The sequence below is a fragment of the Penicillium lagena genome (assembly GCF_028827675.1).
Source record: "Penicillium lagena strain IBT 129212 chromosome Unknown utg000006l_segment0_segment0, whole genome shotgun sequence".
Classification (NCBI taxonomy): Eukaryota; Fungi; Ascomycota; class Eurotiomycetes; order Eurotiales; family Aspergillaceae; genus Penicillium; species Penicillium lagena.
In genome coordinates this window covers 1,064,542-1,077,097 of record NW_026623227.1, presented here as the reverse complement: position 1 = coordinate 1,077,097, position 12,556 = coordinate 1,064,542, and the positions used below count along the sequence as shown (strand labels likewise).

The window sequence follows — 12,556 nt, the reverse complement described above, 5'->3', positions numbered from 1 at the left end:
GCAATACACAACGACTTTCCCCACAAAAGAAAGATGTGATGGGTTTTTTTTTCTTTTCCCTACGGTTGTCGGCGCCTGTTCATTCACATGAAACCCTGTGAATACCGAAGAAAACGACAATTTTGATAGGTGTCTCGACTTGGTTCCTTTTTTTTTCAAGTCTTACATCTGTTTCGGTGTCAGGCAGCTGATTTTCCATTTGGGGTTTTTCTTTGCCTTAGCTGGCGAACTTGAACTCGTTGGGTTGTCATTCCATTCCGGACAAACACTGGCTGCGCTGTGAATCCCGATTGCAGCAGTCCTGTCGAACCTCTTTTTTGTCTTTGGACAATATTGATAATCCGAGTTCGCCCACCTTCCTTACACTGTCGACTGATTTCTTTCCTTGATTTTCGGGGCGTCGTGGCCCCGAACGCAAAACACAACACTCAATTACAAAAACATTTGAAAAAGCTGCAGCGAAAACCCAAAATGATCAACTTTTGCTCGCTATCAACTGCGATCCACTCACTACGTCTTTCTTTCCAATCTCATTTTGGTTTCCCAGTTGCCCCTTTGTCAAGACACGAGTCTGACACTGGAACCATTTTACTTCTTCGATTCAACCCGTCACACTATGAAGATGATTCGGACTGCGCCTTTGCCCCCAAAAGGCCGCCCACCCAAAAAAAAGAGACGACAATACATATCCCTATTTCCGAGCGTTCAGTTACATAGATGAACCGAAACGAAACGACGCCCCATGAATTGCACTTGGCTCCAAACCAATGACCTAACTGAGAAACGCAAGCGTGGTGTTTGGTTCTCCTTCCAGATTTGCCAGCGTGCCTTGTTCTGCTTTTAATCTTTCTTGCATCCCGTCTCTCGATCTCGATCGACATTATCGGCCATGTGAAGATTCTCTCTCCTCTATGCCTCGATCTCGATCGTTTGACTTGACTTGCCCCCCTTTTTCTTGTTGAATTCTTTTCCTGCTCTGATTCTGATCATCGCTGTGGTATGATTCCCTGTTGCTACGATCCGGTGTTTTAAGTTCAATGTGCGTGTGCATCATGGCTGGATTTGCTGTTCGCTGCTGCTTTTCATGACTGCGATGATGTGTGATGGCCGCTGTGTGTTTTCTCCTCCGCCAGTTTCAGAGTGCCTATTTTTATTCTTTCTTGTTTATCTTAGATGGATGATGTTGTGTGATGATGATGATGATTTCCGTTCAAGAATTTGATATTATTGTTTACCTCTCTTCACTTCATGTGGGATCCCTGATCAGGATGTAGAGTTAAGCTTATGCGGGGCCGTAAGCCTAGATGCAACGGAATTAGTGGTTGACATGTGCACTCCTTGGTGCCTGACTGATCTTCATACGATGGTGTTCGTCAGCGGATGGGCTCGAGTTCTTATTCTTCACCTCATTCCCCGCATAGAGAGTGCACTGGCGGACCTTCGCTGATGGAGGGGCCCAAGCGAGGCGGTAAGATCATCGCGGAAACGCAGGAACAAACTCTGGCAGTAGTGGGATGATGATTATACGCTCGAGACTGAAGAATGGTGATCTTTTTCACCGACGCTTCGATCCATCGGCCCACCAGAACAATAATAATAAATTGGACTTGGGAGCAGATTCTCGGACTCTGTCCGAAATCTGCACGGATGACCCAGTCCGCCACTGGAAATAGACAAGGATCTTGATTTGTGCCCGTTCCCCCGGGTTCCTCGCGTGTCTGGGATCAGTTCTTCGGCCATTACTACGTACCGGGAACACTATTGGTGCGCGTCGCACTCGGTCGGCCAGTCCATGCATCATCCCCGATCTAGCCCTTTGAGGTTGGTACCACTCCCTCGGGTCGCCGTCCCTTACAAAACCCCCCTCCACGCCGCCCATCTAGGCGAGTGAAACGAACACTCGCTGTTTGCGTTTAAGTAGCAGCATTATTCTCCTGCCCACCCGCCGGACTCCCTGTCCTTTGGCCCTGCCCGTGGGGATAAATCCATGTCTAGCGTCGCTTTCCTATTGACATATAAGGGGTTGCGGTGACACTGTTGTTGGACTTCACCTCTCTTCTCCACGCCCTTCCCCAGCTCTGCGGCTGTTCCTCGCGCCTAATGCACCATGGACGACAATGAGATCACCGCAGATACATATGCCTCCTCAACCGAGGACTACGACTCCTCCTCCGACTGGCAATCAGACACCACCTCCATCGCGTCGTCCCTCTATGAGGGTTTTCTGGAAAATGGCAGACGATACGCCAGCCTACGAGGATCCGAATATTTCAGCCCGTCCGACGAGCAACAGTTCGAGACCTACGAAGTGGGACACCTGGCCTGTCTCCTGATGAGCGACAAGCGCCCCAACCCACTCTATTACGCGCCTGTGGAGGCCCCCCGAAATATCCTCGATATCGGGACTGGGAGGGGCTCCTGGGCGATCGACGTGGCCGATCTATTTCCCAACGCTGTTGTCCGCGGCGTCGACCTCTACCCCCCGCCTGTGAGCTGGGTGCCGCCAAACTGCATTCTGGAAGTGGACGACGTGCTACAGGAATGGACGTGGCGGCAGAAATTCGACCTCATTCATATCCGCCACGGCATCGGAGCCTTCAGCCCTTCCGAATGGGACGGTCTCTACAAGCAATGCTATGATAATCTCGAACCGGGCGGCTGGTTCGAACAGATCGAAATGAACATCTGCTGCGAGTGCGACGACGGCAGTATCCCGCCAGATGACGTTCTCTTCACATGGGGCCCGCGATTCTTCGCCGCGGGCGAGAAGCTCGGCAAGTCGCTGAATATCACGAAAACGATGCGCGCATCGATCGAAAAGGCCGGCTTTCTTGACGTGCACGAGAAGGACGCAAAATGGCCCATCGGCCCCTGGCCAAAGATGAAAGTACTCAAAGAGGCCGGCATTGTCAACCTCCAGCACTGGTTGGCCGGCATGGAGGGCTACTCGATGTATCTGCTCACCAAGTTCGGAGATCCCGTCCCGTGGACACGGGAGGAAGTCCTGGTCTATCTGGCGGCTATGCGGCAGGCATTGACGAACCCGCGCTTCCACGCTTATCAGTACGCGAAGAGGATCTGGGCGAGGAAACCCTTTCCGGAAGAGGTAGATACTCACCAGGGAGAGACAGAGGCAACCGTGGCCAAAAGCAGGGAGGAAGGGGAACGGAGCAAGGAAAAATTGGAAAGTGGGGGAGGGGAGTAGTAGTGGCATCAAACCAGATCGAAAGATCTTCCATCTCTCCCAAACCTGGGAGGAAGACCCTGTATAAAACATCCGATGGGATGCTATGGAGAACGACAGTATTTTCTAATGACCACACATTTAATGATTCAATTCGATGCGATAAAATGTGGACCTAATATTCAGTTATGAAACATCTCCAGACCCCAGAAGCATCGGATCCACTGTATACATCCACCTTCAACTTTAGATATAGCGTATAAAGTCTGTCGACGGTGACCCCTCGTACCACTATTAATAATTAGAATGTACTCGGATTGCCGATGAGCGACTGCTGGTATCCGGGTGGGATATCGTCAGATGAAGTCGCCTGTGTTCTTCGCAGCTTCCGTCGGGGATGAGCGTGTGGATCGAGAAGGAATCCGGGGACGAAGTCTAGGCCAGCATGATGTAACAATTGCTACGTGCTATAGATGATATGGCAGGAGATATAGATTCCTGTCTCTTGGACATAAGGCTTGGAATCAACTCAGATATTATCTACATATTAGACAAGTAATACAAACAATTGAAAGAGGAGAACAACCAACAAAACCGAGCAATGGAGGGTACAGCCGGGAAAAGAGACAGATGATGATGCAGAGGGTATAAGTGTATAGCAGGAGCAAGAAACCGGGGGGCAAGGAAATGGGAGTTTCGTAAAGGCATCGTAGAGTATCAAGTAGGGAGGATCAAGATCACCGCTCAAGTTTCTTCTTCCGCTCAGCAAGAAGGGCCTCGATCTTGCGCAGCTGGCTCGCAAGACCTTTCTTCTCCGCATTTGCAACGAGCCACTGCTCCATTTTCTGGCGGACATGCCGCATAGAATGGAGAACGGGCAGGACGGGCGCCGAAGGCGAAGTAGATGGCATTACACCACCCTCGCGCTCCATCCGCGTCCAGCGCTCTGAACCAGGGTTCAGTAGCAGATCGAAGACGTCGGCCCACAGATCGCGGTCCCAGTAGCGCTTGAGGGTCTCGCGAATGCGATACGTGCGACCTGTTGAGGAGTTAACTTCTGCATCTGCGGGGCCGGAGCTGGGTCGCACGGGCGTCGACTCGAGGTATTTGCCGAACAGCAGAACGTGGATTGTGCCAGCGAGACCATAGAGGTCGATCTGGTGGGTCCAGGGACGCATCTCACGGATCTCGTTGCACTCGTGTGAGCTTGTTTCCCAGTCGGCGATGAATTGGACCGCTGGGGAGAAGGCGTGCATGTCGATGCTGCGGCCGAAGTCGATGAGAGCCAGGCCCTTGTGTCGCCAGCCGTACGCCCCACTGGGCGAGTAGTGGATGCTGTCACCGGGATTCGGGGGCCGTTCGTCGGCGTTAAGGTCGAGGAGGAAGAGTGATCTGGCGGGTGAGTTGTTGGGGTTTGGCTCGTCCAGACGGACGAGGCAGTTGTCCGCTTTCAGATCACCGTGGAGGATCCCACTGGCATGTAGTGCTTCAACGGTGCGGAAGAGCTCGACGGAGAAGAACATGGCTAGGGCCTCCTCGAGCCCGCTTTCCGCGTTGTGGTTGGAGGTGATGGGCTCGCTGCGCATAAGATTGACCAGGTCCAGCAGAGTGCCTTGGCCGCGGTAGTCTTCTATCAGGAAGCTTTCCCGCTGATGGACATGCAATTCATGGGCACGCACGATACTGTCTGCTGCACGTGAGAGATCCGTCGACTGGCGTAAACGCTCGTGTGCCATTCGGATCATATAGAATTCCCATGCGCTGGACGGTCCGTTCTCGATTTTGACAGCCTCGAATGTATCTCGTGCGCTGTCGTGCGGATTTACTGTTCGGGGTTGGGAATCACGGTCCTTGGTGTCTGTGATGTCGGACTCCGAGTCATAAGACTCGAGACTGTCGACGCTCTCCGCGAGATAGACTGGGGCGTAGGCGCCGGCTCCGAGTTCGCGACGGATGAGGTAGCTGCGCTCAGCCCCGGGAAATTCGAGAATCGGGGTGGCAAAGTTTTCATCCTCGCCCTTGGACTTTCTGCCATTAGTCTTGACAAACTTCTGGATCATAGACGCATAGTTGCTGTCACCAATATGAGCGTGGTAGCCCATGTACATATCTAGCGGTGTTTCCAACGAATTAAGAATAGTATTGCGAATTCCTTTGTCTGTCGGATTGCATTGCCGGTCCTTGATAATGGCTTCCCTCCGACGTGACTTTGCCCTGAGTGCCGTTGGGCTGAAAGGGACATCCACCGCAGAAGAGGCAGTGTGGTCTCCATGATAAGGCGTTGCAGCGCTCAGTGGACTTGAGAGAAGGAGATCACCCATCTGAGGCATTTTTGATTTGGAGGGAGTCTTCGCACTGGAGGCAATGCTTCGAGCACCTGTCATCGAGGGGATGGAGGACTCAGTCTGTTCCACAATAGGAGTCATGAAGGGCAACCGGTTTTGCGCCATGATGACCGGATCCCGGTAGAGACCACAAGGCGGGTCATAGTCTTCAGGCATTTCCGGGACAAACCGATCCCTCTCGGGTGTTCCATGAGCAGAACTGCTCGGCCCACCCTCACTGTAAACGGATTGGAAAGTCGTCTCAGGCTCGACGTTCGGGACATCTCGACTCGCACTGAACTCGGACCAATCACTGCCTGCAACGCTCTCAGCCCTTGTATTGTCGGCAAACTCGGTATCATCGAAGGACTTGTGGAATGTTTGCGTCTCCTCATCACCAAAGTCGCTCGAGGCTACTGAGATGCGTCCGGTCCCCGTACTATCTGCAGTGCTTGTGTAGTCATCGTCTTCATAGTCACTACCGCAAAAGCTATCAGCTCTATCGTCTGCTTCAGCCTTCAATGGCTGGTTAAAGATGCTATAGATTTCATCTGTAGCAGCACGAGTGTGGATGGTCATTGTTGGCTCCGCGGTGCTCTTCCGTCGTACTTTCGAGCCCGTGGGCGAGTCGAACTTCATTTTGACTGCAAGACTCCGTTAATGTATGACCGAACAGAACCGAGCAAGCAACTTACCCGTCTGTGTCTCTCCCTTCACCTCCTTGACCTTCAACCGTCTAGATTTTCCTGACTTGCCCTCGTGGAGCCCTTCCTGGTCGTGTGATTGGGAATGCCGGTCGTCCCGTACCACTAGTTCCTCGTCGACAGGAGATGGCTTGGGCTTTCCGGACTGGACATCAACGCCACCAGCGTTGCCTGATATCGGTTGTAGTGGCCCCTTCTGTGAACGCCAATTCTTGTCCATCCACCCGCGCTTGAGAGCCCGCAGTTCCTCAAAGCTGACCTCATGCGCTGGGTTGCTTGGGTCGGGGTATACGGATTCGAGGTCGACGAAGACCCGTTCACGTCGGCCAGTTCGTGGGTTAACCGCTTCCCTTACATGATGCTCCGGTACTTGTTTGGGTTGTTGTTGTTGCAATGGTTCTTGGGTAGGAAGATTTGATTTTGACTGGATACATAAAAACGCAACACCACATAGGTTCATGCCAGCAATTAGTCCTGTGATCGTAAATATTTGGAGGTCTGAGGGGAAAGTGAAATGAGTACTCACCTCGTCCCTGAAAATGGCCATTTTCTGTGCCGGGCCGGATTTTTTCCCGGCCTTCAATGTCTCGCCGATCCAGGGTTTGGCCTCCATCTCGTTCTCCTTCCTGCGGTCTTTGATCGATCCAATACTCTCCCATCCCTTGGTCTGTCCACTGGTTGCGGGTTGGTCGGCAGAGGCGGAGTCGGCGTCGGAGAAGATGGACATCTTAGGTTTGCCGGACTTTGTCTTCGAGGTGCCACCCATTCTAGGAGACGGCCGCGAGGCCTGGGGGTCATCAGAAGCGTCCGAGGGCGCAAAGGGATCCATCTTGGCGGCCAGCGCGGGACGGACGGTTGGTAATGCAGGCGAGGAAGGACCGGCGTCATGTGGTCGTTGCTCGTATCGTTGTTGGAATTCATCGTATTTTCGCGCGAGCCGCTCGACCGGCCGTGCCTCGCGGTCCATACCGAGCCGGTATACTTCATCAGCCTGGGTCCAGCGCCCAGCGCCTTCGAGCCACCCGGCAAACTCTTCGTAGAAGAGAGCTAGTCCCTCACCGATGTGGTGGCGCGCGAGGAACGCGAACGTTTCACGCGGAGCATCCGAGAAAAGTCTGATATAATGGAGCCATAATCGCAGATACCGCGGGTCGTTCCTGTAGTGCTGCGAGGATAAGAAAGATTTTGTAGCGCGCTCGAGTAACGGTAGGAGACCAGACTCGGGCGTGGCTTGTGCTGATGGGTACGCGTTTAGGGTCCATTTTACGTAGCGGTCATACACGTCGAGAGGATCATCGGACTCCCCTATTGCCTGTAGTTCGCTCTCATATTCCTGGCGGATGCCATCGGTCAGGGTTCTCGTGTCGTTTGGTGATGGTGCCGCAGCCTTGTCGCCGTTGCTGCCCGCTGAGAAGATTCGCGCAAGCTCTCTTGCTGATCGGCCTCCTGGGAGTGATTGGACGTTTTCCTTCTGTGCTTCAATGATGTCGAAGTCAATCAGGTCTTCGGAGGCTGCCATGGTGGCGACAGCAGACCCTGGATGTCAGTGTCGGCGGTGGGATTGGAGGAAGTGTCGAGTTGAGGGAAGAAGATGGTTTTGCTTTGTTTGGTTTATCGATAACCGAAAAGGGTGGACCCGCACTGGTTGTCTGGACAACAGTCACGTGAATCAAGATATAATCACGTGCACTGCACCTGTATTGACATCTAGCAACGCAACGTTTCTCAGGCAGGTGATTCCTCTCAGCAGCGTCAACTCTGAAGTTGTGAAAAGTGGGATGTGTTCCCACGAACCGCATGACGGAGCGTCCACCGCTCTGTACAAGTCCCCAGACGCCAAGGGTAGCCACAAAAGGCGGCTCAGCAATGGGACACCAGATAACTCCCCAGCACGAAGATCAAAACGACAGAGATCAAGCATCAACTTGAAGGAGCCTTCTTCTTCTCCCACATCCGATCTCGCAGTCGAGGACGTTGACTTGCCGGTCAAGGAAGAGGCCGAGCCAACAGTGACGAAGATCCAAACATCAGCCTCCGTTAAGGTCGAAGGTGAAGAAGACGCGAAGTCTGTGCCAACTCCTAAACGCGGCAAGAAAAGAGAAACTGTGGTCAAGAAAGAAGAGACCGAGACTACTGTTGAAAAGAAGCCTTCCAAAAGAGGGAAGAAGACACAGGGAGACAAAGAATCTGACGCCATGCCATTGGCACCTCGGACGCAAGGCTTGCGGATGTTCGTCGGCGCTCATGTTAGCGCAGCAAAAGGTGGGTTGGACTTGGTTTATTTCGCGCGTAACGGATACTGATGCTTCCTTCACAGGCGTGTTCAATTCGATCACTAATAGCGTACATATCGGGTATGGTCTCAATGCTCTATCCATCTGTTCTGCTCTAACCAACCGCAGTGGGAATGCCTTTGCCTTGTTCCTAAAATCACAGCGGAAGTGGGACAACCCTCCTCTTCAAGATAATCATCGAGATCAATTCCGCCAGCTCTGCGCAGAGCACAAATACGATGGGACCAAGTAAGTTCCGAACAGCAGCGGGATAATCGAAAATTAACTGACAGTGGATTACCAGACACATCCTCCCCCATGGATCGTATCTTGTTAACCTGGCACAAAATGACAAGGACAAGGCCAAGCAGGCCTATGACTCTTTCGTGGAAGATCTTCGCCGGTGCGAAGCTCTAGGTATCACGCTCTACAATTTCCAGTAGGTCAAACACGCTCGCACAGTGCAATACAATCATATCATACTAATTCCACGTCTAGCCCGGGAAGCGCAAACCAAACACCATTCCCAGAAGCGCTCTCCCGCCTCGCCGACACACTCACCCAAGCCCTCTCTGCCACCAAAACCGTCGTCCCCGTGCTAGAGACAATGTGCGGCCATGGCAGCACAATAGGTGGCTCACTTTCCGAGTTCCGAGACCTGCTCGCCCTCATCCCGAAAGAGCATCACTCTCGAATCGGAATCTGTGTCGACACCTGCCACAGCTTCGCAGCAGGGTACGACCTCACTTCACCAGCGGGGTTCAAATCCTTCCTTTCCGAGTTCGACGAGCTGATCGGCCTCCGCTTCCTCCGCGCCCTGCACCTAAACGACTCCAAAGCACCACGAGGGAGCAAGCGCGATTTGCATGCGAACATTGGTACCGGATTCCTCGGTCTGCGCGCATTCCACAATGTCATGAACGAACCGCATTTCGAGGATTTGCCGATGATCCTTGAGACGCCGATTGAGCAGTCTGATTTCGGGATATGGGCGCGAGAGATCAAGCTCCTGGAATCGCTGATTGGGATGGATCCCGACGGCGAAGAGTTTAAGGTTCTAGAGGCGAAGCTTGCGGAGGAAGGGCGGATCATGCGCGAGAAGCATCAGGAGCAGTATGAGCGGAAGTTGGAGACTGAGGAGAAGAAAAAGACCAAGGGGAAGGGGAAGCAGAAGAGTTTGGTGGATATGATGAAGAAGGGGGCTGCGGAGGAAGCGTGAAGAGGGACGAGAGAAAGTCAATAAGGGTGGAACTGGTGGCTCACCAGTGGCCTGTTCGTGGTCTCCTCGCGGACCTACACACGCCCCCAAACCCTGGGACCCAGCGGTCAGAACGGGCACGTCCGAGCTCAGTCGACGCAGTTTTCCACGGAACTCCTTATTGGAGTTTTAAGAACAGCGCTAGGTTGGTCTATCCAAATACTACGTATGGCAACAGAATCAAGGGAGAAGGTTAAGACCTAAGAAATTTTTCAATTGATGGTATCAAGTAAGGAGCCGCTCCGTGGTATAATTCCAACAACCACCATGTGATGCAAAGTCAAAAAGTCGACATCTCCCAGAGCTCAAGTATCAAACTGCTCGTTCCCGCAAATACCATAAACAGAAGGGATATGTTGATGTCGGGCAGATAACCCCCTCGTACTTAAAGATGTAGAGGAGAAGAGATGGGAAGGAAGGCAAATATGGAAGTCGTAGGACTAGATCGGGGTGTGATGCCTCACGGGCGAGACGGATGAGGCTGAGTGCACGCCCGGGCTGGCCTCTCTGTTCGAGGCATAGAGATGAGATGACAGAGCTTCGTTCATAGAAGTAATGTGCGGAGGAGCGGATCTGATGGGAGAATCTTCGTCTTCGGGGATAGGGGACGTCGAGATCGCGAGGCCGCGCCTTGCGCTGTTGGTACGAACGTAGAGTGGGCGTGAAGGACGGCCGGAGGAAGACGCATGGAGTTCACCATCCACAGGCTCCGCAGTGTCTAGGTCGGCAACCCGGGAATATTCTCCGTTCTCTCCTTCAACCAACTCGCTGTCTTCTGTGTCGTCCGAGTCCGGGCTAGGGCTGTTATCCCACGCATTTCCCCGAGCCTCGCTCCGCATAGCAGAAATCTTCATATAATTATAGGCGGCAATGCTGCCGATGGTGATGACCAACCCGGACACATTGATGACCGTCAGTTTGTCGTGGAACACGACACCCGCAGCACTAATAGTCACCACTTCTTTGAAAATGCCGCAAATGCTCAATGTAACAACGGAAGAGCGCTTCAAGAGGGCGAACTCGGACGAGATCATGCAGAACGCAAGAACGCCGGGGAACACCAACAGACAGATGCCAAATACGTTTCCGTGAACTTCAGCAAGCTTGTTGAAACCCTGAGCGATCTCGGCAGGGCCTTCCACGCTCAGAGCAATGACGATAAGAGAAAAAAACATCACTGGAGTGAGGAAAAACAGCGTCGAGAATGGGTTTGATGTGGCCGGATGACGCAGCAGCAGGATTTGAGTGAGGCCCCAGCGGAATCCCGAGAAAAATGCCGACGCAATCACAAGGGTGAACCCGAGAGCATTGAACGCGGTCTCTCCGGCGACCATCATCACCACACCCACTGTCATCGCGGCGATGATGACCACCAACCTCACGGAAAGAGTCTCAAGGCCAAAGACAAAAGCGAAGAGGAGAACGAAGGCCAGCGCAGATGACTTGCACATAGTGAGGAAAGTGAGAGAGATGAATTTTAAGGACATATTGCCGAGTCCAACATCGAGGGATGTTGCGGTACCGCAAGGAACGAGACGAGTCAAGTAGAAGAGTTTCGTCATGATCGGCTGGGATTGGGCTGCCGTGCCATCCACAGGCGAATTCGAAGCGGATCCAGCCGGATATCCTGGCCGCAAGGAAGGTATGAGCCACAATAGAAGAGCAGACAAGCTAAACTGCACGGCCATATGCAGGCTGGTTGTGAAGAGCGGAAAGGGGAAAACGGGTTCTTCGTCGGAAAACATCCATTTGTTATACTGGAACGGTACATGTCAGTCATCCGCTACCGTTCAAGGCCATGAGGGGATAACACTCACAATTGAAATAGACAAGGAGAAAAAGTACCACATGAGAATCAACGACGCGTTGATACACAGCTTCTTGACGACGTTGCGGTCCGTCAAATTCAACTGCAAAATATCTCCCCGTGTCGATTTCACATCCGCAATCCGAGCATCCAGCTTCCTGCGTTGTCTCCGTCGTCGCCGTCGTCGTTGGCGTCTCTGCTGTGCCGTGAGACCAGTCTCCTCGTCGTCATGATGATCATCGTCCGAGCTCATTGGGTCCATCTCTAGAATTGTATCTGCTGCTGACGAGCCATCCGAGAGCTCTGGATCCTCCGCCGTCAGAGGCTCCTGCTCTTCCCTTTTGTGTGTTCCATCCCCATGCTCTCCGGGCAGAAACGACCGCGCTGCGCTGGTGAGAGCGGAGCTTCGCCGCCGGTGATGGCTCCCAGGAGCAGACAACCCCATCGTGAACCGTCGATGGTTTACGATCGGATTGAGAAGAGGGAAATGGCGAAGGCACGATCCGGCGGCCCCATGAGGGTCCGAGGGCCGAAATCACGTCTTGGCTTGGCGTGGGAAGATAGACAGGCCGGAGGGGGGTGGAAAGAAAAGGGGAGGATTCCTGCCGGGAAAGAGCCACTAGCGAAGTGAAGTGAAAGTGAAGCAAAACGAGCGATGGGGGAGTGTCAAGACAAGACAAGGTTCAAGTGTCCAAGGAAGGAAGCTGAGTGAGTGTTAGTCAGGGTCAGGTGAAAAAAACAGATCAGTCAGCCGGGTGGATAAACCTCGTCTGGGCGATCTGGGGTCAGGGTCAGCCAGGAAGCCCGGGATGATTGGCGGGTTGTATCCTCCGGCTTGTCACTCTGGTCCTGCTCACATTCCCTTCCCCTCTAGCTCGGTGGGGAATGATGCAGACCATGATGTACTAACTCACGCGGGCCTGAGCACGCCAACTGGCTCCGGCGCTAGAGATAGCCTCGGGAGCTGTTAGTCTTGTGAACATCGAGATGACCTGAACATCATGGT

At 53.1% G+C, this 12,556-nt stretch overlaps 4 protein-coding genes across 4 annotated transcripts; 2 read left to right on the top strand and 2 right to left on the bottom strand.

The window, feature by feature from the left end:
• Positions 1-2,107: 2,107 nt before the first annotated feature.
• Positions 2,108-3,205, top strand: N7510_008579 (class I SAM-dependent methyltransferase; the record flags this gene model as incomplete). The annotated part of the gene is made up of 1 exon (XM_056980504.1): positions 2,108-3,205. One exon carries the CDS (start codon positions 2,108-2,110, stop codon positions 3,203-3,205), a length of 1,098 nt encoding a protein of 365 aa, XP_056830713.1.
• Positions 3,206-3,921: 716 nt separating this feature from the next.
• On the bottom strand, positions 3,922-7,731 carry N7510_008578 (putative checkpoint protein kinase (SldA); the record flags this gene model as incomplete). The annotated part of the gene is made up of 2 exons (XM_056980503.1): positions 3,922-6,152; positions 6,204-7,731. 2 exons carry the CDS (start codon positions 7,729-7,731, stop codon positions 3,922-3,924), a joined length of 3,759 nt encoding a protein of 1,252 aa, XP_056830712.1.
• A 259-nt stretch (positions 7,732-7,990) lies between these two features.
• On the top strand, positions 7,991-9,704 carry N7510_008577 (DNA-(apurinic or apyrimidinic site) lyase APN1; the record flags this gene model as incomplete). The annotated part of the gene is made up of 4 exons (XM_056980502.1): positions 7,991-8,474; positions 8,530-8,734; positions 8,790-8,924; positions 8,984-9,704. The coding sequence occupies 4 exons, from the start codon at positions 7,991-7,993 to the stop codon at positions 9,702-9,704; spliced, it is 1,545 nt and encodes a 514-aa protein (XP_056830711.1).
• A 479-nt stretch (positions 9,705-10,183) lies between these two features.
• On the bottom strand, positions 10,184-11,995 carry N7510_008576 (putative nucleotide-sugar transporter; the record flags this gene model as incomplete). Its single annotated transcript, XM_056980501.1, has 2 exons — positions 10,184-11,500; positions 11,561-11,995. 2 exons carry the CDS (start codon positions 11,993-11,995, stop codon positions 10,184-10,186), a joined length of 1,752 nt encoding a protein of 583 aa, XP_056830710.1.
• Between the last annotated feature and the right edge of the window lie 561 nt (positions 11,996-12,556).